At 38.9% G+C, this 23,510-nt stretch overlaps 1 protein-coding gene across 1 annotated transcript in view; it reads right to left on the bottom strand.

The window, feature by feature from the left end:
• Nucleotides 1-3,070: 3,070 nt before the first annotated feature.
• The window catches only part of dlgap2b (discs, large homolog-associated protein 2b), a 49,494-nt gene continuing 29,054 nt past the window's right edge, over nt 3,071-23,510 (bottom strand). Inside the window, exons 2-6 of the mRNA XM_080883713.1 lie at nt 21,249-22,390; nt 13,799-14,016; nt 11,630-11,783; nt 9,309-9,528; nt 3,071-6,253 (exon numbers count right to left, since the gene is read on the bottom strand). Of these exons, the coding sequence (XP_080739839.1) occupies nt 5,439-6,253; nt 9,309-9,528; nt 11,630-11,783; nt 13,799-14,016; nt 21,249-22,319 (2,478 nt within the window). The 5' untranslated portion in view covers nt 22,320-22,390 and the 3' untranslated portion in view covers nt 3,071-5,438. The remainder of the gene's footprint in view (nt 6,254-9,308; nt 9,529-11,629; nt 11,784-13,798; nt 14,017-21,248; nt 22,391-23,510) is intronic.

Here is a 23,510-nt window from a genome sequence, read left to right as displayed (position 1 = left end):
GGTTAGTGGTGACTTCATAGCTTTTAATCTGTAATCTTAAACAGAACCTGCTCCAGAGCATCTTAGGTCTGCAGAATTAGTTACCATGGGGATATACCCCTAACTTTATAATAGCAGAAACCCAGGGTTAACTCAGAAGCTACCTGGATAAGTCCAAATCCTGCTTTGTAGTACAGGCCTGTGGTTTATCAAAAGATTTGTTTCACAGAAACTGAGAAGTAACTATAGGATATGACTGTTAGTGGGCTAACATGTTCTAGGTTTGCTACAGTATATCTAGTCATCTCACTACGAACAGAGAGTTTAAGATTACTCATAAGTTAATTTATCTACTGAGAGCCCCCGATTACAAGTTTTACATGATTTGTAGCCTGCTTGAAAAAAAATCCACTTTCTGGTATATTTAAAAATAAACATATCAGTGTCCAAAATACCCAAATCTTCTACCATGATGTGAGACGGTAGAATGCTATAAAATACCATTTACACCACCCCATTTAAAATGGAAATAGTGTCTATCTTTCTCTTAAAACTAATCCTAAAGCAACTGCTAAAAACAAGTGACTTTACTACACATTAACAAAGGTATATTAAGCATTGATTTGTGGTGGTTTGTAGAAGAAAGCTGTTATGCTGGTCAGAACCTGCCTTAAACACAGTGTGTGCTGATTTTACTCCCCTCGGTTTTCATAAAGAAAAATATATACAATGGTTAAAGCAAGAGGGTGAATCACTGCTAAAACTAATGAATTTAAACAGAACTATAATATTAAAAGAAATGAACAAAAAATTAATTATGGTCTTTGTTAAAAGGCTTCATGCACATCTCAGTTAAATTAGGAGGCAGTTGTGCAGAAAAGATTTTAAAAGTATATTGTTCAAAATTGCCAGTGGCTAACACTAGGCCAACATGTGGGTATTTTTTGTTATATGTCAAACTTTTTTTCTTTTTTTGAAAAAGATCCAGAACTGCTATAAAATCTTAATATAAAATTGAACTCAATTTTGAAACAGATGAAAACAATGAAATGTATTATACATACTTATACATGATGGCATATTTAACTTATGATATCTCATTTTTATCAAGTGAAAATGTTAATGACAGACAAAATGTATGAAAAACATACAAAAAAGATAGAATAAAGCGGTTCCCTACCAGACCTACCGTACTCTCTACGCCCCCCAGCTAAGCTACGGAGGCCTAAAATGGGGGAAACGACAAAAAAGGAAAACAAACAAACAAACAAAAACAAAAAAGGTGATAGCTTAGTAGAAAAGCAAGACATATTGAGAGGGTCAAAGTAAAAGACACTGTGCCAGGCTTGTGTTGTGTATTTGCAGTGTGTTGAAGAGTATATAGATTTTGGACACAAAAAAATGCTATCAGTGCCGTGAGGTCAGTCGCATCTTTGAACGCCACTGTAAAGCTATGATCCCTATTTTTCCATTTTGAATTATCATAAACATCATAAACATTTCAATCCATTGTTTTATATCAATTTATGAAAAATACATAAGGCCAATAAAAGTTTGAAATAAATAATCACAAGAAACACCACAATAAGCAAAAATAAAAGAGGAAAAAACGTATCACACAGTTTTCATTCATTTAACAAAATAAGCATAAGCTAACAAGTGCAGGCTAAACTATCATTTAAAAAGAATGCTTTCTTTTTTTTCTTTTTTAATTTGACAAAATCGTATTCACTTAACAATGCAGTCTGAGATCCCTGAAAATTAGCTTGTTTTCTCCAAGACACCATAAATAAATGCAGGAAGAGAACACAGGGATAGAAAAAGATTTATATTGAAGCAGTGTTACAGGTTCAGGTGAGATCAGATTCCATCCAAAAACCCCTGTCCCATTAACTGGACTTCACAGAGTTGGCACAGTTGTTGCATCATATCTCTGGATGACAAGGAAATGTAAACAAAAACTAATGGCAAAATTGACTACATATTGAAACATATTAGATACTGTAGACAGAATTTCTTACAAATAGTTATATATTTCATTACAGAAAATATGGTTGCATGATAAAAAATAATTGCAAATACCCTTTGTCTATTTCATCTTCGGTCTGTTTTTTTAATATGTATATCCTTCACATATATGATTTGAAAATATTATTTAGATCTGTATTTTTGCTACATTTCAACTTGCTTCAAGGGAAGGGTAATATCTTTGAGCAAAGTAATAAAATGAAAATGAATGACTGGATTAAACTTATATTTAAAAAAATTTGGTGCATTCCCTGGCATCAATCAGTCATGAGTTTGCAGTTTAGTTGTATATAGATCGAGAAGAATGTTAAGCATTTGTACAGCATTTCCAAATATATTATTGGAGGCCTATTTTCTAATTTGGCTGTATTTGGTAAAATTGTTATATGATTATTCAGTTTTTTGTATGCAGTGTCACAAAACATGTAGATGCTACTACATAGCTGGAATCTCATCCCCTCCCCCCCAAAAATCGTAGATTCTTAGGTACATACAGGCTAAATTAGTAGAAATGTGGATGAAACAACTTTTTTGCAGCCAACACTTAAGGAAACCTTAGCGTTGCCCATGGCTCATGCAGAAATAAGAACGTTTTTTTTTCCAAAGAGTCACCAATATTTTCTGAAAATGTGATTCCATTTCCGAAATTGATGACCGGCATGAAGGCTCAACATAAACGTTCATATCTAAAACTGTTAAAATGTAGCTACATACAACAAGAAACAAAGAACTTGCATAGAATGAATGAACGCAGATTGGAGACGTCACGATTGGCCAGTCTTCAGCACCTTTTAAATTAGTTTACATTCCCCAAACAATGGGAAACAATGTAAGAGAATGCCACTGCAGTCCCCTCTTAAGCATTCAAAAGCATGCCTATATATATATATATATATATATATATATATATATATATATATATATATATATATATATATATATATATATATATATATATATATATATATATATATATATATATATATATATATATATATATATATATATATATACATATATACATATACTTCATACTAAAATGATTATAGGCTAAATGTTGTCACAGTCATAAGCCTTTCACTGTAATCTTTTATGATTTTATGATTTAATTATGCTAACCCAACCTGTAATGGTCTGTAATGAAAATTTCAACGTCTTATGTTTAGGTTAAAGCTAAATTAAATAAGTTACAATGTTTTAAAATGTATAATCAGTATTGCAAATAGTAGACAATCATAGCAATACACTTGAGCTTATCCGTATATGTCCTAATAAAACCACAACTTTGGACTTGTTGTCAAACATCCCCATCTACAGATTGAAATTTAGTCAGGTGTTTGAGCTCAGGTTTAACAGCTTGCTGAAACAGGTGTAGGATACTCCTACAGCAGAAACTCAAAAGGAAATGTCTGCCTTCCTCCTTTTGTGGCTTCAACATTAATTCTGATTCACCTTTGTACAACTGTCAGCTTATCAAAATGCCGCTTTATTCTGTGAATATTGATTTTGTGGGTCGTGCAAAACAGGAAGAAGAACCACTCTCTTTATAAATTGAGAGATGATGCCTCTTCTTTATTTAAAGTCCTTGCTGAAGGTTCACATTTCAGTCGGGGTTTGATACATATAGGCTTCCGGTGGTCCTGTGCTGCAGTCCAAAGATAAGTCCTGTCAAACTTGTTTGCTGTTGGACTCTTTTTCCACACCTTTCAGTATTAACTTTGGTATGCCTTGCAGGTATAATGTGACAATGGAGGGGATGAGGGCAATATCAGTGGCTAATGAGCAACTATTATTTTATAAGTAAGAGGCAGAATGAGCAGTTAGCCAAATAGAGCAGATGATTCTGGGCTCCCACCCATTAGGGCTTGACAGGAGCCCAGCTAAGCCATCACTAGTGAGGCGGTGTTAGTACATTCAGTGGCACTATACTGCACCTCTGGGGACATATCGAAGAGGTAGAGGCCCTCAGTGGCTCTGATTGTCTACTTACAGGGACCAATGTTTCTCTGTTATAGTGATGAACAGCCTCAGCATTTTATCACTGGAGAAATATGATAGGATTTAGATCAAATATATGTTTTTTTAGAGCTAAAATAAAATAAATGTGACTAGTTAAGACATTTTTCATAACAGTTGAAGAACATTCACTTAAAACAACAGGTGAAACACTGTTATGAACTTCTGACTTCATCATGATGTGCAAAAAACAGTGGGGTGATGAACAGGATGAAACAAATAAAGATGGACATTGAAGACTGGTAAACGTGTGTTTGGTTTAGAAACCCAGTTACTACTTTAACCCCTCTCAGCGCTTTCAGAACACAGTATGTTTGTAACTGCAAACAGTACAAGTATTGAATATAAGTTTCTCTATTTACAAAATGATACATTTATATACATATACAGAGTTTCAACATAAATGCAGTTTGTGCAGGAATGAGTTGAAGCCAGTACATTCAAACTTGATAATTTCTGTGAATTCCCCTTTACTGTTTTACGCTTTGCTGGCTGTTTGACTTCATAGTCAATCAGAATAATTTATCGTAAACAATTCTGGTCAGGGACTAGGTCCTCAGAGCTTTGAGACAGTGCAATCCATACAGTGTTCCAGAGAATAGGACTTTTAAACAATTTATGAGGGTTATGACAGATTGTTTTCACCACTACCTGCTGTTTCCTAAACTACTGTTTGATCTTTATGCTGCGTGGTTCATCAGTTCACCACTGAAAATATGCTCATATGTTGGAAATTAAAAAGAAAAATGCCCATTTCAACTGGAACTGGCTACAAAATGGAAGAAGGCAATGGCAAAGGAATGCTTTGATCACGATAACTGAAACATAAATTATATATCAATATATCCTTAAATAATGTATTCATCTTTAATGCATTCATTAAAAAACTAGGGTTTATAAAGTTATTCACAGTATTTTTTCAGGTGCTTAAGAGAATGTTTCTACATGAAGAGAAACTGGAATGAACATGAGCTATTCAAATTCATGTGCAGAAACAGACTGAGATATGCGTCACCTCACATTGGCTGATAGTTGAGTTATATAGTTAAATATACCTCAAATTTCCAATCATGATTACTTAAATTGGCTTTTTTGAGTATTTAAGACAGCGGAGGGAAGATGATGCTGCACTCGTTGGCACTTGAGGATCTGAATATCAGTCACATTCTCCCTCAGATTATGATGTCACCTCATTCTGGTGTGAAACAAAATAATTACTTTGTTCGATGGCTAAGCAAGACACTTGTTAAAAGATTGCTTGAACAATAGTGAAACCTGTTCAAGAGATGACAGACTCTGTGTCTGCATAGCGTAAAGGGACATCTAATAACAGCATGGTTCTGCTCCCCTTTTCTGAATTTTCAGGTTTTCAGCCCGTTTTCCTTATTTCATTTTCCAATTACATGTATGTATGGCTAAAATGACATAGAAAGGTATGACATGGGCCCACTGGTGTACTTCCTGCTCCACAGTTCTAGACTGGCGCTTCTGTGACCACCTGTGTGGCCAGTTGTGTCTGGCTGCTTATGAGCCTTTTGCTTTTTGTTGATCTCCCATGGGAAATCCTCTATTGGAAGTGGGCTGGCGGGGCTGCCTGACCCCTCTGGCGTGCTTTCAGGAGTTCCCTCTATAATCTCAATTCGAGGTGGGTCCATCAAATCCATGATACTGAAGGGTGCTGGCTCGGGTTGGCACATCACTGACTTGTCCTCTGTGTTTTGTCGTACAGACCAGCTTGAGCCTGCTTGAATTCCTATGGAAACTCTGTCATCTGTTTGTGTGGTGCTGTCGCTGCAGGGCTCCCGGCACAAAGTCCACATGTTGTAGCACTGAGTAAAGTTGAAGAAGTTGCTGTTGAAAGTTTTTAATTCCCCACAGACATCTCTGCGCAGCTCTGCTAGTTCGTAGCGCATTGCAGAGATTTCATCCTTCCACTGCATGTTGAAGGCAGCGACCATGTTAGCAGACTCCTTAAAGGCCTGAATGGCCTGAGGAACCGGTTGCTCAGAGGTGGCTATTGGTGAGGCGGTAGGGACCCTGTATGAAGGTGGAGGTGCCGGTGGGATCGAGATGGCTGTTACCGTGGAGCTAGTACTGTGCTGGCTGCGTGCAGCAGCAGTTTCTCTCTCTAGCCTCTCGAGCTCCGCATAGGCAGAGGAGCTAGCACCATCATCATCCTCGATCATGTCATCATTTAGTAAGGATGTTCCATCCAATACATCATATCCCTCTGGAAGAAAAATGTGAATATGCAAACAGAAGGACATTCAGGGTGAAAAGAACAGCTGGAGTGGGATTTGACTGGGATTCTGATCTACAGTATAACACATATCTATGGAAAACATACAGTATGTGAGTGGAAAGTTCCAAAGATGTACAAGCTCTGATCTATTGATTTCCCATTTGGTTTGACAGGTTTAACGTTAAGTAACGCGTCTGCACCCACCACAAGCATTAGAAATGTGCACGGCTAAGATGTAGGTGAATATCGGTCAGCCAAAACCTGCTTAAAAATGCACCTTTACTGAAATGTGCTTTTCAGTTCTCTTACTCCACAAAGGCAACGATTATGACCTAACTCACATACTGCAGGCTTTTCACAATGTTTTTACACTGCCTTCTCAGTCATCTCAAGGCTTCTTTCCATCTTTTCACTGCACAGCACAACAAAGAGTGGAATTAAACATGAAATACATCAATCATTATCAAATCATAGATTCATTTTTTTTCTGAGAACCCTTTCTCAAACCATGTCAAATGTTTCTGACTTACTTAAAATTTGTGCAATTTTGTGCAAAAGAAAAGATGCAAAGGGAGTAGAAGAATCACAAGAAGCAGATATGAACCCTATTGAACATATCAGGTCCAAGGTGGCTGATTTAGACCATGTGAAATATTCAAACCCGGTGAGGGCTGCACCAGGGAGAGGCTGCAATCCCACAGTCCAAGACAGTTGACAAAATCACTGCCAAGAGTTAGACTCTGCCACAAGTGGCCTTTTGAAAAGAAGCCAGATTTTCATGAAAGAAAAGAAAAAAAGTTCACACATGTACAACAGGTAGATGCTGCGCTCACAAATGATTGGAGACAGTGGCAATGCGATAACATTCACTGCTATTTTATGCTGAAGCATGAAAACATTCTGAAGAGTCTGGGCAGAACATACCGCATACATTTACACTTACAATGTGGTCTAAGAACACTTAAAATAGAGACGTGGTAAACAACTCACAAAAGCCAGCATCACATTCATCACTGTAATCAATATTCAGCATTACCAGTGCTCTAAAAATAAATCAACATGTCTGAGGTTTTATGAGTTGTTTGACACCATGTTTGCTACTTGGGATAACATAAGGCGATATTTCTACCAACTACATATAAACTTTATCTGCTATTTTTTACTGAGAAGGCAGTGCAAAAACACACATATACATAGATATATGTATGCGTGTCAACATTAAAATACCTGCAACAATCATCACTGATGCCTCCAGTTGTTCTTTCCCCTTGGTTATCCTTCAAGAGGTGGATGGTCAAATGGAGAGGGGTTTGCTGTTCGTCTGCCCTACGGAGCACCATGGGGTCCCTTCCCCACTCAATGGCCCACTAGCCTCAGGGTTTGGGTCATAAGTTGCTTACAGTTTAATAATAATAGTAATAATCTAGTACTGAAGACTAACATAAAAACAGGATTCCATGAATAAGCGATTCTCTCTTATTTTATTTTATTTTATGGCCACTATTCACGCATAATTATAGTGCATCCCAAAAACAAGTAATATTTACAGTACGGGTTGTATGGGAGGTGGCAGTACTGTATATTTTATCAGCATCCAGGGAGTCCTTTCTCTGAACTGCTACAGTCTTATATTGCATGTTGTAATCGATGCATTATGCTAATCTTGGTAATACAATTTCAGAACATAATGTACAGTCAACTGCTTGTTTTCGCCCATGTTGAGCTGACAGATTTGGAGCAGAGTTAAATGAATAGCGTTAAGCAAATAAGACGGTGGGATTGGAGAACACTCCTTTGTCCTCAGTACTTCTGTCACATCGTAGAAATCGTAGATGGAAACCCAATTGAGAATGAAAGGATAAAAAACAAAAACAAAAGTCCAGATTCAACAAGAAAACAAAGGCAACAAAATGAATAAAACTGCAAATGTCTCCAATATTAAATTGACAGAAAAGTGTACAAAAACAGTAAAAATCCAGGTAATCCATAATATTAAAAAAATGCATGTAATTAGAGAAAAAAAATGTTTCAATAGGGTTCATAGCTTTACTCTTGCAGGCAAACACCAAATACACTCAGTGAGGGAGTTACCGGAAAGACTGTGCTTGCACAAAGAACCTGAAATGCTAAATAAAGGGACATATTGTTTGAACTGTGTCACAAAAAACCTTGAAATTATTGCATTTTTACATTGACATATCATTCATTGGGACACTTGTTAGCATTAACTCAAGTTTCATGCAACACAGTACAACAATACTGTTAGTAAAGTTTTTTTCTTTCAAACTCTAACATGTGTAGTGTAGTTTCTTTGTGCAACCAGCATGTAGGTGTGCATATGTACTAGCTGCTAAAGCTTGTTGACTTACCTTAAATTGTTTGTTTTGGGTTTTTTTTTTAACATTTTTTTTTATTTTATGTAGCCAATTGCAATGTCCGTTACAAAGTTTGTGCTAATGGGGAGTACAGGTGAATGCTTTGTCCAGTGTGTCCTCTCAAACAAGTATATCAGTGACCTACTGCTCCCCTGCCCCCTGGCCCATTTTGTTTTTCACCCCTCCCTAAGTAACTCACACGCTTTTCATAATACATAAATAACACCACACTTTAACATGCTTTGGTTCGGGTCTGTTCCTTTTAGGCATGCCATGTAATGCGGCTGTGCTGTGTTATTATACTGTGTACTATGGCCATGTGTTGCCATCTTAATGTTTAAAATGTAGCTCTCCCACCCCTATCCTAGATTAAAGCTCGGCAACACCACAACTGACCAATCAGAAGCTTGGCTAATGATGCATGACTCATGCAACGTAACACACAAGCAGGTCCATCTAAACAACTGGGAGTATGCAGTGGCAAAAAAACAAACACACGTACACCATAGCTTCCAAAGAAAATAACTGGAATCATTCAGCCCGGCATCTCTGAAGCTCAAGGGTTCCCCACTGTACATATTTAGGTATGTCAAGTTTGTGCGCATGTATAGGATATATGAAGATATGTAATCTAAGCCCTCTCTTATTCAGGGGGGGGATTGTTTTACCTGTTGTGGATCTGAGAGTTGAAGTGACAGTGGAGGATGTCATTGAAGGCAAGCAGTCGTCATCTTGGGAATAACCAGCCTGAATTGCACGGAGGTAACTGTGGCTTCGAGTGCGGAACGAACCAGGCAGGTCCAAGGCCTCCATGGCCTGGGATTCTACTTCACTAAAAACGGACTCGCAAACTGACTCAAACTGGCCATTGATCTCAGTCTCACTCACCTGAGAGACAAAAACAGGAATAGCAGTCCTTAATTTTTCCTCTTCCTTTCTCTTTCTCACTTTGATTCTTCCCCTTTGCACAGCAAATATGAAGGAGTGTTAGCATAAGGAAACGCCGCTGTCAGTTTCGACCTTAAACTGAATAAATGTCAGATCAAATGGGGGAAAAAAAATTCAGATGACAACAAAAAAACAATAAGAAAAATAGCCAGTTTGAGTTATAAAGCAATAAATTGATCACAAAAGACGTTCTATACAGTATACTGAATGCTAACAGATGGAAGATATCTCATAAGTCGTGGAAGAGCTTAGAAGTACAATAAACTGCTCTGTGTAACAAGATTCATTTGTTAATGTGAAAATCATGTACTCATCAAAGGGAAATGTTATTTTACAGCTAAGTGCTGAACGTGTCTCTGTAGTGTAGTAGTTAAAGCATTTGCCTAACCACCAATAGATCCCCAGTTCAATCCTACGAGGAGACACAAATCCCTTTGGGGCTGCGTCAGGAAGGACATCTGGCACGAAAACTCTGCCAAATCAAACATGTGGAGTTTACCTGTTGTGGAAACTCCTTGTGAACGAGGGAAGAGATAAAAATAGCTTCTTCTTTTAGTGATACAAATTGTGTTGGCTGCATACTTTTGTTTATATTTGAATTATTTAACACTTTTTGTAAATGTTGATGTACTATTGAGATAATATTGCCTTTTCATTATTACGTTAGCCTTTACTATTTAAAAACGGGAATGATTTGCTATTAATTAGACCTTTTCCAGTAATGGAAAACTAGGTGTTAGCACGTAAGGGTGTAAACTGATTTTTCAACCTGTGTTTTAGCCAAAATCTCTCCTCATTGTTACTCCATGTACGTATTGAAGGTCCAATGGTGGATGTGTCTCAGATCTTGCAGCAGTAACCACATCTTAAGCCACCATGGAGGTCCAAACGGACTTAATTTATCCAAATGTATAGATTCATAGGAGAAGAAGGTATTTGAATTTGAATTTATTTGAATGATGATGTTGGTTCAAAACGTGTATTTATTTCATCTCCAGGCCTACACTAGTACTGTAGTGTATTGCTCGAGGGTGACAAAAAAGCCCTGTCAACCAAAACAAACGAGTTGGCATGCTAAAACAACACTAGGCTCATTAACTGTGTATCAGTAGCCTGTTCCAGATATCAAGATGCAAACTTGCTGATGTGACACTGATGTCCTAATTTAATAATTATGTGTAATTTCACATTTTTTTTATGAGCAGATAACACTTCAGAAACAAACTGTAAACCATGTTGGACTGTGCCTGGACATAAGCTTTCAGATAAATCATCTGTACCCAAACAGTAAAAGCAATAAGTTATTCCAATTTCGTTTGACTGATATAGCCAAGGCTTTGTCTACAACAGGGATGTCAAACTCGCTTTACATTGTGGGCCACACAAAGCCCACTTTGAACTTAATTGGGCCAGACCAGTGAAATGCCCCTTTCTGTCATTGTAAAGAGATTTAACAACACATTTAATCCCTGAGGTATCTTAATATTAGATAAAGAAGTCTAATTCAACAGCATGTGTCTTTTTGTACATAATAAAGAAATTGTGCTGTAGTTAATGAAAGAAATCACAGGAAAAATTCTAGTAGTTAATTTCCCAGACTTCCCTGTAAATATAAAACAGAAGTTTCTTGTTAACTCACTATAGACCCATTAGTCTACAGTAAATAGTAGATAGCGAATGTAAGTTTATTTTTTTATCTACAACTTATTGACTTTAGTGTGGTATTAATGACCAAGTGGGAGGTCTTAATTGTAGTAGTAACACTTATGAAAGTACAGTGAAAAGTCCATAATTCAAGCCCTCCTTCATATTTTCCAAAGACATCTAGTAGGCCGGATTGGAGTCTTTGCCCAGCTGATTCTGGCTCCTGGGCCTTATGTTTGACACCCCTGCTCTGCAATCTAATAATCAGGGGACCTCCCTTGGGTGCTTAGTGCCTCTGTGCTGTCCTCAGCACAGTGCTACTACATACAAACTGATATAAGCTCTCAGTGATGTGTCCAGGTGTTGCCTCTGTGTAATGCATGTGTTTGAGACTCACCTGGCTGACGCAGCTAGCCTGACTGAGGGTGCTGACGGCGCGCATGTAGCTCTGGTTGCGAGAGCGGAAGGGCGGGGGATGAAAGGTGGCGGGGTCCAGCGTGACACTAGGGTGGGGCTGTATATCTCTTGTGGTTTGCAAGTGGTAGCCCTGGCTGAACAAGGACAGGGGGCAGGGACAGACACGATTTCACAGTTCAAAAGCCACAAAGGTAACATCTGGAACACACTGTAGTTTATAAATCCGCTGGTTAGCATCTGTTGGCACGGCCTTGTTTGTGATTAAATGAAAATGAACTTCTACCCTCTCACTTCTACATGATACCCCCTCACCCCTCTCATTTTTAAATATCCTCTAGTTCCATGATAAAACAGTAGTTCATTCATCCCAAAATCATAGAGAGCATGCATAGCTAGGCTGTGGCGCTTATTAGGGAAACAGTGACAGCATGGAGTTACAGTAAGAGATTATTACATTCTCCACCAGAGGATAAACAAAACATAAGAGCTGTTTTGTTTGTGGACAAAAGCAAAAGTGATCAGTTCCCCACTGAGATGATGGTAACAAAATTAGCACTCAGTGGCAGTAGAGATGACGGATTCACGACTGCTCCCTAGCTTCAAGAATTTGGCTGCGTTTGAAAGTCACAGTGCCTGAAAACAAACAGTCACAGAGAACAATAAATTGGGGGGAAAAGCTGTGTTTTAGCTTAGGTAGAGCAATGACATCACGAATACGCCAATTAAAAAACACTCTGTATGTTGTTCTGGTTTAGCATGAAAAAGATACACATGGTCACCATTTACCAGCGAGAGATCATTAGGAAATCATTAAATGGAGGTGGTAAGATCCTGAGAAGCGAAATCTATCTGTTCTAAAACAGCCAACTGATGTACACTGTGCTTTAAAAAGTAACATCACACAAATCATCTGGATAATTAATCTCAATTTGTCCAGTGCAGAACCTTTTGCAACATGTTATTTGTATGTTAACCCTGATTAGAATAATTATCAACAAAATACTATTTACCACATTTATATTAATGAGTAGATCACATTAGAGTGAAAGTGAATGGTAAAACTGTCAATAATTAAGGTTTGTTGTAATTGTGAAGGCAACACAGTAGTGCAGGAGGGTCTTGGGTTTGGCTCCACAGGTCGACTGGGGCCTTTCTATGTGGAGATTGCATGCTCTCCCTTTGTCAAAGTCTGTCTAGGATCAAAACACAGACATATATACTCCACACTTGGCTGGGTTACAGAACAAACCCGTCACTTCCCCCAAGGCTTTTCATCAAGCAGTGTTAACTTTAACGTATGCCCTTCCATGTGTCACCTCTCCTGCATTTGAACCGGCTCTCTTTCTTTCTTCTTTTGACAGAATTGTCAGCAATAGCGTGATGCGGCGATGCAGTGTTTGTGTATGGTATATCAGAAATTTATATCAAACTCAAAACCAGTTGGTGCCACAGCAATCACCAGAGCACGGCTGCAGCTGACCCATGAAACAGTTGTAGAAATACAGTGCTTGGCAGGCAATGCCTAAGACCAAAAAAGAGCCAACCACACCAACCATACAAGCCAACAAAGGTACTATTGTTTTCCAAAGTAACTTCACTTGAAATCACCTGACTGTTCAATTTAGTCATATCTCTCAGGGACAGCTTAACAAAAAGCAGCATTAACAAACAGCAATTTTACTTTGACAGCATGTAGGCAGAGCAGTGAGACTGTTTATTTATATAGACGACTCTGAATGTTCTTGCTTTGAGCACCAACTAAACACAGCATGCAGCAACATTTTGTTAGCAGCAAGTGTTGCATCAAAACTCCCAACTTTCCACTTGTATTGAAGTATGAAAAAAAACAACTTGTGTCCTCAGCGTTGACTCCAATAAATTCTAGCCAAGCAACAATTAACACTGAAATCCAAGCAGCTCAACTGGTTGACCCTGAAGCAACACCAGAGATACTGCTATTGATGAGCGTTGGTTTTGTCATGTAAATATTTGAAACTTGTGAAATAAAAGGGAAATGAATCACAGTGCATCATCTTACCTTTTTTTGAGTAAGACCTTAGTGAACCCATGATAAAAACTGGAATATTTAAATGAATACACAGCATTGCCGTGGGCACACTAAGTCAATACGTTAGGCAACCAGGCCTACCTGTGGGAGTCTAAATGGGGTCTCTGCATGGCTGATTTGAGGACAAGAGCATCTGACCGAATGGTCTTTTGTGGAGAGGTCTTAGGGCTGGTGTCAGAGTCCCCACTTTCATCATCCACCTCTCCCATTGCTTTAACATAGCTACTGCTTCGCATCCGCCGACATGGGATCTCGTCATCCTTCTCACCTGGGTATCCACTCCACTCATCTTGGGGCACCTGTGGAAGATGGCACACCTACATTTAATACAATACAGACATTTATAACAATTAGGTCGAAGTAGTCCAGGATATTACTTGTTATTCCTGCAAGTCTGTGATAAAACGATGATGAGTACTATAGCAATATTTAGCCATGTACAAAATATACAGCTTTGACAGGGTTGTGTAAATGAAAGATATTCGCAAATACAGCTTGAAAATTACCCATATAAGTGTGAAAAGTGTATCAGCTATGTGTTTTTTAACCTAAATGGAAAAATCAAGTAAAGGAATTGTGTATCACAGTGATGCCAAGGATGTTATCATTGAAAATATAAAGTTGTGAGACCGTAACATAAAGCAAATTTTTTAATAATTATAAAGATTTATCCAAGTGGTTTCACAGCAGTGTACAAACGTTGGTCTCCACCTGTACCTAATTTTGGGCTGATTAAGAAATAATAACTGGTTACTTTGTTACGTGGACTTGTTCAACTGCTTGTTAACATAAAAATACAATCAGCCAACTCAGTGCAGTTCGGTGTATTTAGGCATGAAATGTCCTATTGGAGTTCAAACTGAGCTTCAGGAAGAAAGGTGATTTAAGTGACATTGAACATGGTCATATATTGGGATTTTTTCCCCACATAAACATATATAGAGATATGAGAAATAGTCATGATTTAACAAGAAGGGCAATTACTTTTACACACAGGACCAACTTTTTTCCCTTAATCAATTAAATCATAAAAACTGCATTTTGTATTTACTCTGGTTATCTTTGTCTAATATTAAAATGTGTTTGTTTGATCTGAAACACATAAGTGTGACAAATAAAACTAGGAAATCAGGAAGAGGGCAAACGCTTGTTCACACTGCTTTTTTTCCATTCATAAATGTTTAGGTAGCCCAAAACTCCCCAGCCCATCACTAAATTACGGAGTGAAATTCATTATCACATTTCTTAGAAGTAAAGTAAAATGGCACTTTACATCCGCACGGTCAACATTCAGTTGAATGGACAGGGTTCAGCATCCTTTTTAGCAAATCGCTCATAATGCAAATCAAAATGTGGCCATATTTAAAGGATTTTTGGGAAGCAAATGAACACATTTGGCAAGGAATCAGTATGTATTTTTATGCACGCACAGAAAAGGCAGCCAATCATACCCCTGAGGCTTGGGCTGTAACTTTTAAGTCAGCATACTGTCATCACTGTAGTATTACTAATACAAAAACATACATGCTCTTCAATTAGCTTTGACTGTCAGCCAAATAAACACAAAATAAGCTTTTGGCATACTGCAGCTCAGAATAAGTTGTAAGGCAAATGTGATTAAAAACGACAAAAATAATGAACACTCATGTACAGTCATGTGAAAAAGAAAGGCTGACAGTATTCTATGCAGTCCTGTGAAAAACAAACTACACCCCATGAACCAGTAGCTTGTGGCACCACCGTTAGCAGCAGTAATCGGTGAAGTAATTGTATTCTGTATGACTTTATCAGTCTCTCACATCGTTGTGAAGGAATTTTGGCCGACGCATCTTTACAGTTTTGCTTCAGTGCAAGCAAATGCTTATGTACAGCTCTCTTAATGTCCCGCCACCGCATTTCAATCAGACTGAGGTCTGGATTTTAACCAGAATATTGCAACACCTTGTTTCTTTTCTTTTTCCATCATTATGCTGTAGATTTGCTGGTGCACTTGGGAACATGGGGACATCCACCGCTAGGAATATTATGCCATTGTGTTAACACACACCTGAATGCTCCAGACCAGCAGAACTTCTGCTTTAACAAAGGTGGTCCCACTTGCTGATGATCAGTTAATTAAGTGCATTCGATTAGCAGCACTTGGCTGCTACTTACCGTACACCCCTGATTTCTATGGAAGCAGAAAGGCTGTACTCTTTCATGTGACTGTATGTATTAGATGCTCATAGCCATAACATTATATATATGTAGCATAAATTGGTTTCAGTGTTTCAATTATAAGTACAATAAACAGGGACTTTGCTTAACACAGCAGCATCAAGATTAGCATAGTGAGTAAGTGATTCCGTTCTAATTACTCTACACTGTGCTGTGCAGTGCTGCAGATGTCTACACATAATAATTGCGCTGATTTAGTGATTTTGATAGAACAGAAATTATAGAGTTCAACTCTTCAAAAATGATTATCTGTTATTGTTGGGTTGAATACACAGTGTATGTTTGAGCTTACAGTATCAGATTGATACTATTAAAAACAAGGTTCATGGGTTCTTCAATTGCACCCTGGTTTAATTCTTATGAAGATGGACAGCTACAGTGGCCATGTGTCACCAGTGTTGGTCAAGTTACTTGAAAAAAGTACTCAGTAACTAATTACTGATTACTTCCCCCAAAAAGTAATCCCGTTACTTTACTGATTACTTATTTTCAAAAGTAATTAATTACTTAGTTACTTAGTTACTTTTTAAAAACACGATTTACAACCTGAAGAGGTGATAAAGCGATAGATCTTTCAGCCCAATTCTACTTTTTCTGCATAATCCATCATACAAAATGTAATCAAATGGAAAAGTCTCATTTTAAAACTTTTATAATTTTATTAATTTTAATCTTTTAACTTTATGCATCAAGCAAAATTTTAATTATATGCAACATTCTCTGACTGGAAGAAATTTGTTTAACATTTAAACCTATTTTCTGCACATTCCAGCACATAAAATATTTTTTTTGTGTTTACACTCACTCTTTCAAATAGATGCAAGTAAAACACAGCAGAAAATAAATAAAATCAAAGACTAGCGGTCCTTTTGCTCTATTTTCACCTGTAAAGCAGGAGTTGGGTAGGCGGAGGTTTACCCTGGTGCAGGTGTGCCGCAGCGGTCAGTGGAAGGATACGGCAGTTTCTCTGTGAATTTCCCATTACGTGGTAGCACTCGGAGCTTGCTTGGAAGTTTAGGGGTTTTTTTCGCTGTAAAAAGATGTTTACTTCCCACGCACAATGCTAATGGACGCTAATGTTTTTGTCACTTTTTATGGAATCAAACTCAAAGTAAGGTCAGTACTTCCACGCTTTAAACGCTGCACGCTCATACTCTCTCCCGTACTCGATATATGATCCATTGTTGATCTGCACACAGCTGTTGTCACGACCGTCGCACTCGCGTACGTCACTGTCATGAGACATTCTCGCAAAAAAAATCACGGTTTTAGTAACGCAGTAACGCAGCGTTCCTACGGGAAAGTAACGGTAATCTAATTACCGTTTTTGCAATAGTAATCCCTTACTTTACTCGTTACTTGAAAAAAGTAATCGGATTACAGTAACACATTACCATCTCTGTGTGTCACACACTGATTCTGCTAACAGCGTATTGATCAGGCATGTAGCAAGTACAGCAGTGTTAGTGTGTGGTGCAGCTAGCAGTAGTCCCAGTGGACAGGCCAGTCTTAGCTCCTGGAACAACAAGCCCAGGCGCAGGACTGTTCTTCATGCTCTGCCAGTTACTCACTTTAGCCAGTCATACAGTGTGGCTGTTTCTCTGCCACAAGTGCTGAACTGCTCTCACAGAAAAGAAAGTGGCTCACACCCCTTTTTTTCTCCTGGAGGTGGAATAATGCTTTCTCTATCACTTCCATTCTCGCTGTCTGTTCTCGCTGCCCATCTCTTCATCTCTTCCCCTCATAATCTTTTTCTTTAGCACCCAATATCCTCTCTTACTCGACAGCCCTTGTGCTCAGTGGCGACAGGTGAGGGACTCAACAGCATAAGGCACTTAAATAAAGCTTTTTTCTTCTGTATGGAAGGTGGCACATAGTAAAAAGCAGAACCAACTGGGCTTCATCATCCTTAGTGTAAAGTATTCTGCTCAGATGTATTCCTCAACTGTTTTTGCAGTCAACATAAAACGCGTTCTGAATCTTTTAAACCATATGCTACGATTTGAAGCCAAAACACAATGAATTTCTTTTGCGCAGCATGTCTCACTGCCTCAGCACTAAACTCCACAACAGCACGTAGGAAAACGAGAGATGATTGTTCGGTTACCTAATATTGTGATATAAGATAACATTTTGTGCATTATCATCTAAAAAAATGAAGGCAGTAGGTACGTTGCAAACCTGCGTAACCTCATAAGTTAACATGGGGAAAAAAAAAGACCCATCAGCAAAAAGTGTAACACAGGCTAATACATTTTCCATTCCCACATGCATAGAATAAAATGCCTGGAAACTAAATTAATCAGCCTTAAAGACAGCAATAAAGTAAAAGATTCATTTTCCTCCTAATGCACAACCATTGATCGTCTGGGGCTGCTGTTAACAAGGCAGTCATCACTCATGGAAGCAGTGCACTACCTCATTAGCATTACCTTATTTCTGTGTTCATTTGATGCCATACCTGAAAGAACTTGTTCAGCTGTGCCTCTGAGGCAGCTAGACAGATGAGCTGCTTTACACCATCATTAGTTACTACTACACTGTGGGCACTTTGTACAAAAATAACCCTGGGATAAAACATCTTCTCAATGCAGAAAGTAATTCCATAACGCCATGTACCAGATGTGAAACTGCATCTAGTGAAAAACAACACTGACCTGTTGGATGTGGTAGAACAATTTCTAGCTCGTAAATGTGCGGGTCCTGTAATTTTGTGCCTGAGTAAGCCAGTTATTTTTTGGCTTTTGAAATGGTGAGAGTGGACGCAGTCTATTTGAAGGTTTTTAAATGCAAAGGTAGCAGGATAACTATGATTTTAAAAAATATGGTGGGAAGGAGCCCTTCTTGTACTGAGACCATTTCTGATGAGGCTATGGTTAATAGTAGATTGAAGGACCGGGTCCATCGCTCAGGTCCTGTGTCAGGTCTTTGTTGAATTTCTTCTTATTTCTTAAGGACATGCCCTTCAGATACTATTCTGTTGCCTTCTACTTCTTGTTTCGTTACACTTTTCCAGTTTCATTAGGTTTTTAAGGGCAGATTAAACATCATCGGGAATCGGGTGTCCATTTTATGTCTCAGCGATTCATAGGTCAGTGTTAAGTGGTCAGTTACAAGGACAGGACTGAAAATGAGTGAAAAAACCACCAACGTCCAAAGAAAACTTTCCAAAGACCTTAAGAAAACCTGGAGATCTATTGCTCGAGATTCTTTACACTTCTTGTAATTTTTAAAAGCAAACTAGAGGTGAATCAAGACTTTTGCACAGCACTGTATGCATTTTTCTTAATGGCTTAAAATGATATGTAGATTCAACCTCTAATATTCTTTGACATATGCTTCACCCTACCCTTGTTGGCTTAGATGGTCAGACTGAAGACGTGACACTTGCTAAAACAAGATTATGTCAGCTTCCCTAAGGCAGGCCTGTCCTCCTCCTCACAAGTGAACATTGACCTAAAGGACCCAGACATCAAAGAGATAAAATCAGATGGGCACCAAGAGCGTTCACCACAACGCCTTTACAGATCTCCGCTCATTGATTCCACTGAATAAGGCTCTCATTATGGACACGCTCAGTGCTGAATGTGCCCATGTGGCAGCTGCAGGGTCTCTGCCTGCTGACATATAAGCTTGTTAAATACCAGTGAGAGAGCCCCTCTATTGACAGAGACTACCCATTACACACAAATAACTGCAGTTTGTGTATCTGTGTGTAACTGTGCATTTCACACAGCATCAAAATGAATGAAGGGGATGCATATGGTACTCGGTAGAACTATTTATGGGTTTATATGAGTGCCGCTTCAAATTTGATGTCATGAGTAAAAAAACATGGGTAATTGTTGATTATAGTGCAAGCACATATTTCAGTTTGCAACTTTCTCATAATGGCTGTCATTGAAAGTGGCTTAAAGGAGTTGTCTATTTTCAAGATTGAGTGATATACAAGCACAACTGTAATATGGAAGCATAGCTTTAATAATGGCCAATCACTTCAGCTGTTCTCTTTCACATTACAGTCAAGCATTTCATAACATGATTGATCAAAGTCCAGGCCAGCTTTTCCCAAGATGTGCATACAACAAGCATCGTAATGCTAATGACGACCCATTGGAAATCTGTTTGGCATTTCAGAAACAACTGTTACCCATGTCACTGTTTTTATCATTATTTCCAATTCTTAAGTCACCTTCATTAAAAGCTACTTAAAGCAGGACTTTGAGCTTAATATTCTAATGCTGTAGCCTGTGAGTCACTGTGGATGAGAGCATTAGCTAAGTGCTTAGTATTAAAAATTAAAAGAAACTCAAAGATCGCTGAAACACTGAATACTTGACTTTTGACCGTTTTAGAAGAAGTCACTATCTGTAGCTTAGATTAGATTAGATAGAACTTTATTAATCCCTCGGGTGGGTTCCTCTGGGAAATTCGATTAACTGCTTTACTTTAGTCTCGTGACTCGTGACAGTGTTACAGGCAAGCATGGGGCATAAAATCTGTGAATAAAGTAATGTCTCTTTCCAATCTGGTGAACCAGCTCCTACAGCAACTCAAGCCACACTATATGCTGTTTTTGCAGACACCACAGCCTTTGTGTTTCCTACACTGGAGTTCAGCTCAGTGGTTCTTCTCAGTGCTTTCCACCATGACATTGATTCAGTCAGGCGAGCTCTATATCTTAATAGACAATAGCTCCCTGAGGTGAGCACACAAAAGGGAATCCTGGTTAAATATATTGACTTCTCACACTTGTGGACACTGTAATTGCCCTCTGGAGGATGACAGAAAGAAAGGCAGACTCCAAATACCCTGCTGTCTAGATTCCTAATCGATCAATGCATTTTATCGAGAAGGGCAGTGTCGGAGATGAGTGGATATTGATCTTAGTTATTGTTTGTTGTATTATCTGATAGTTGGCGTTTCAAATATCTCCACATTTAATGGCCTTTCAGTCTATATTCAGACATTTTTTGTGGGCCTTTTCCAAAGAGTTGAGTATTAAACATTTAGAAGAACACAAAACTTGGAAGGAAACATCCTGTTATTGCTTCAAACTAAATTAAACAACTTCTGTGATTTCATTAATTCTGAAAGCAAAGGATGACTTATACGTGGACATAAACTAGCAGCTGATCAATGCCAGTCAGAATTGTTTGCATGGTATGGAATGAAATCAGTGTTTGTGTACCAGCCATAGCATATACACCGATGCACACAAAAACATGTATTTCAGTAGCTCAGTACAATACGCCACTAATCAAATTTGTCTGTACTTTAAGGACATATATTTCCAAAAAAAGGTACTACTAACCTGCAGGTAATGACATGTCCGCGATGACTTGAGGTCCGTGTACATCATGGGTTTCTCTAAATTAAGCGATGACTTCCTGTAGGCCTCTTTGGCCTGGCTGACTGTTAGAGTCGACCAGGAGCTCCTCTTCATGAACTTGCCCTCGGGTCCCATGGCCATACTCTCACACGCTGAGCACTTGACGTCATTGTTACTCTTTGAGGTCTTGAGTGACAGGTCTCCAAAGTGGTGGCTGTGCATGGAATCTGGGTGGTAGTGGCCGACATGTTCCCCATGGTGCCGTGACATGACACTGGGTGTGCGATAGGTGCTGTCACTATCCAGGTTGTCATCTGAGCTCCACCAGCCACCAGAGCGGTGCTTACGTTCTTTGCTCTTGCTCCTCTTGCTACCGTGTTTTGTGGAGTGGTGGCCATGATGGTGATAACCCCCTCCTACAATGTCACCTTTTGTGCCATTCATCTTGGACGATCCCTCCAGGGAGTGGGACTTGGTGAAGAGCTTTTGGACTGAATGAACAAGGTGTCGAATGCGGCCGGGACTCTCACTGCGTTGCTCGGTGGTGGTGGAGGTGCGCTGGTATTGTAGAGTGTGGAAGCCGTCACGGTGCAGTGGCAGTTGTTTCTCAAACTGGTCCAGGAGATTAGCAGGAAGGCGGTTGCTCTTGGTGCCAGCATGGTGGGAAGAGGCAGCTGCTGCAGCTGCTGCAGCCGCAACAGCTGGGGATGTGGCGGAGGCTGTGATGGCAGCGCAGTCGTCCCGTGTGGCTGAGTCATAATACTGAGAGCTGTAGTGCATTCTGGGGAAGGTGCTACTGGAGATGTGGTCAGATGCAGCAGCTGGGGGCATCATGACAGGGGACATCATCATGCAGTCGGAGTGGATGGAGCTGCGTGGTGAGTAGCGGTGGTGGAAGTCCATAGGGCAGCTCTCTGTGGGGCTGAGCAGGTAGGATGGGTGGCGGGAGTCAGCGCCATGGTGAGTGTGGATGTCATGGACGTGGGGATCATAGTCCAAGCCGTGGGGTAGAGGAATCTGATGTTGGGAGCGGCTGCCCGATAAGCCCTTCATGTTCCTGGATGGAGGGAGGCGTCTGCCTTCATTGAACTTTCGAGACAGAGACCAAGATGAAGTCTTCTGGTCTGTTTCAGAGAAGGAGAAAAAGAAGAGAAAGATTCTGTCAGATTGAGAGAGCATAGTGACACCTGACAGACAAATACTCTCACGGGGTGCTTCACAACCATCCTGCAATTCTAATTTACATCTAGACCAGTCCGTACCAAAACACTTCTAATTAAGTAAATACTCCTACAAAGGCCAGACCATGTTACACAATAGGTTTTTACACTTTTACACTGATTGACACTTTCAGTAATGTGACGCTAACCTAAGTTAACCTCAGTAATGACTGCTTTTAATATAGTAGAAAAGCTAATGAAATATTTTTGTTCTACATGAAAAGTTGCACTTGTGTGTCAAATTTCATCGCATCTGAAAAGAACAGATGACAAAATACCCTGGAGGTTTTGAAGCTTAAAAATAGGAAATGTACTTGTGATGTATAATTCATCATAAATGACTGATTATCTCCTGCATATATGTTGAAATACACTCCTTTTTGCAACTGATTTTATTCTTCATCGTAAAGGTAGATGTCAGTAAAGGAGTTTCGCTTTTTAGAATATATAAAGAGAACAAGCATTTATTTCAGAGACATTGTTATCAGTTGGACCTGAAGACTCAATAATACACGGTTTATGGATAGATAACCATAAATTACAGTAGAGATTTTCTGCACTAACCAGATGTTTCCTTCTATATAACTATACTCTACAGAATCAAGGCTCCAGTTGTTTTCTCAAAATGTTTTTTACAAAAATTGTGAAGAAATCTAAAGCAAATGTAATCCCTTACTAGATATTATTGTCAAGTTGTCAAGTTAAAAACCTAGCTTGCTTCATTTAATCCAATATAATACTTGTCTGTAAAAGAAGACTATGTTCCTAAACTCATCCCATATCCTTCCTGCAACTGCTTGGGCTGATTCACTGTTAAAAGCAGGGTTGTTGTCACAAAAAATAAATTAATCAAAGAAAGTGTTAGTGATTATTGCACTTCTATCATTGGTCAAATAATAATATGAACCTCAGGAATAGTTCAGAAGTCCACATACAGTGTCCAAGATCCTAATTCCTGTCTCGTGGTTTTGTCCCCAGTCTCTATGACAGATTTAGAAAATATAAAATACCTCCAAGAACTTGG

Source organism: Rhamphochromis sp. 'chilingali', assembly GCF_963969265.1.
Source record: "Rhamphochromis sp. 'chilingali' genome assembly, chromosome: 5".
NCBI lineage: Eukaryota > Metazoa > Chordata > Actinopteri > Cichliformes > Cichlidae > Rhamphochromis > Rhamphochromis sp. 'chilingali'.
The sequence above is the reverse complement of the archived record's forward strand: the minus strand, read 5'-3'. Positions and strand labels throughout refer to the sequence as shown.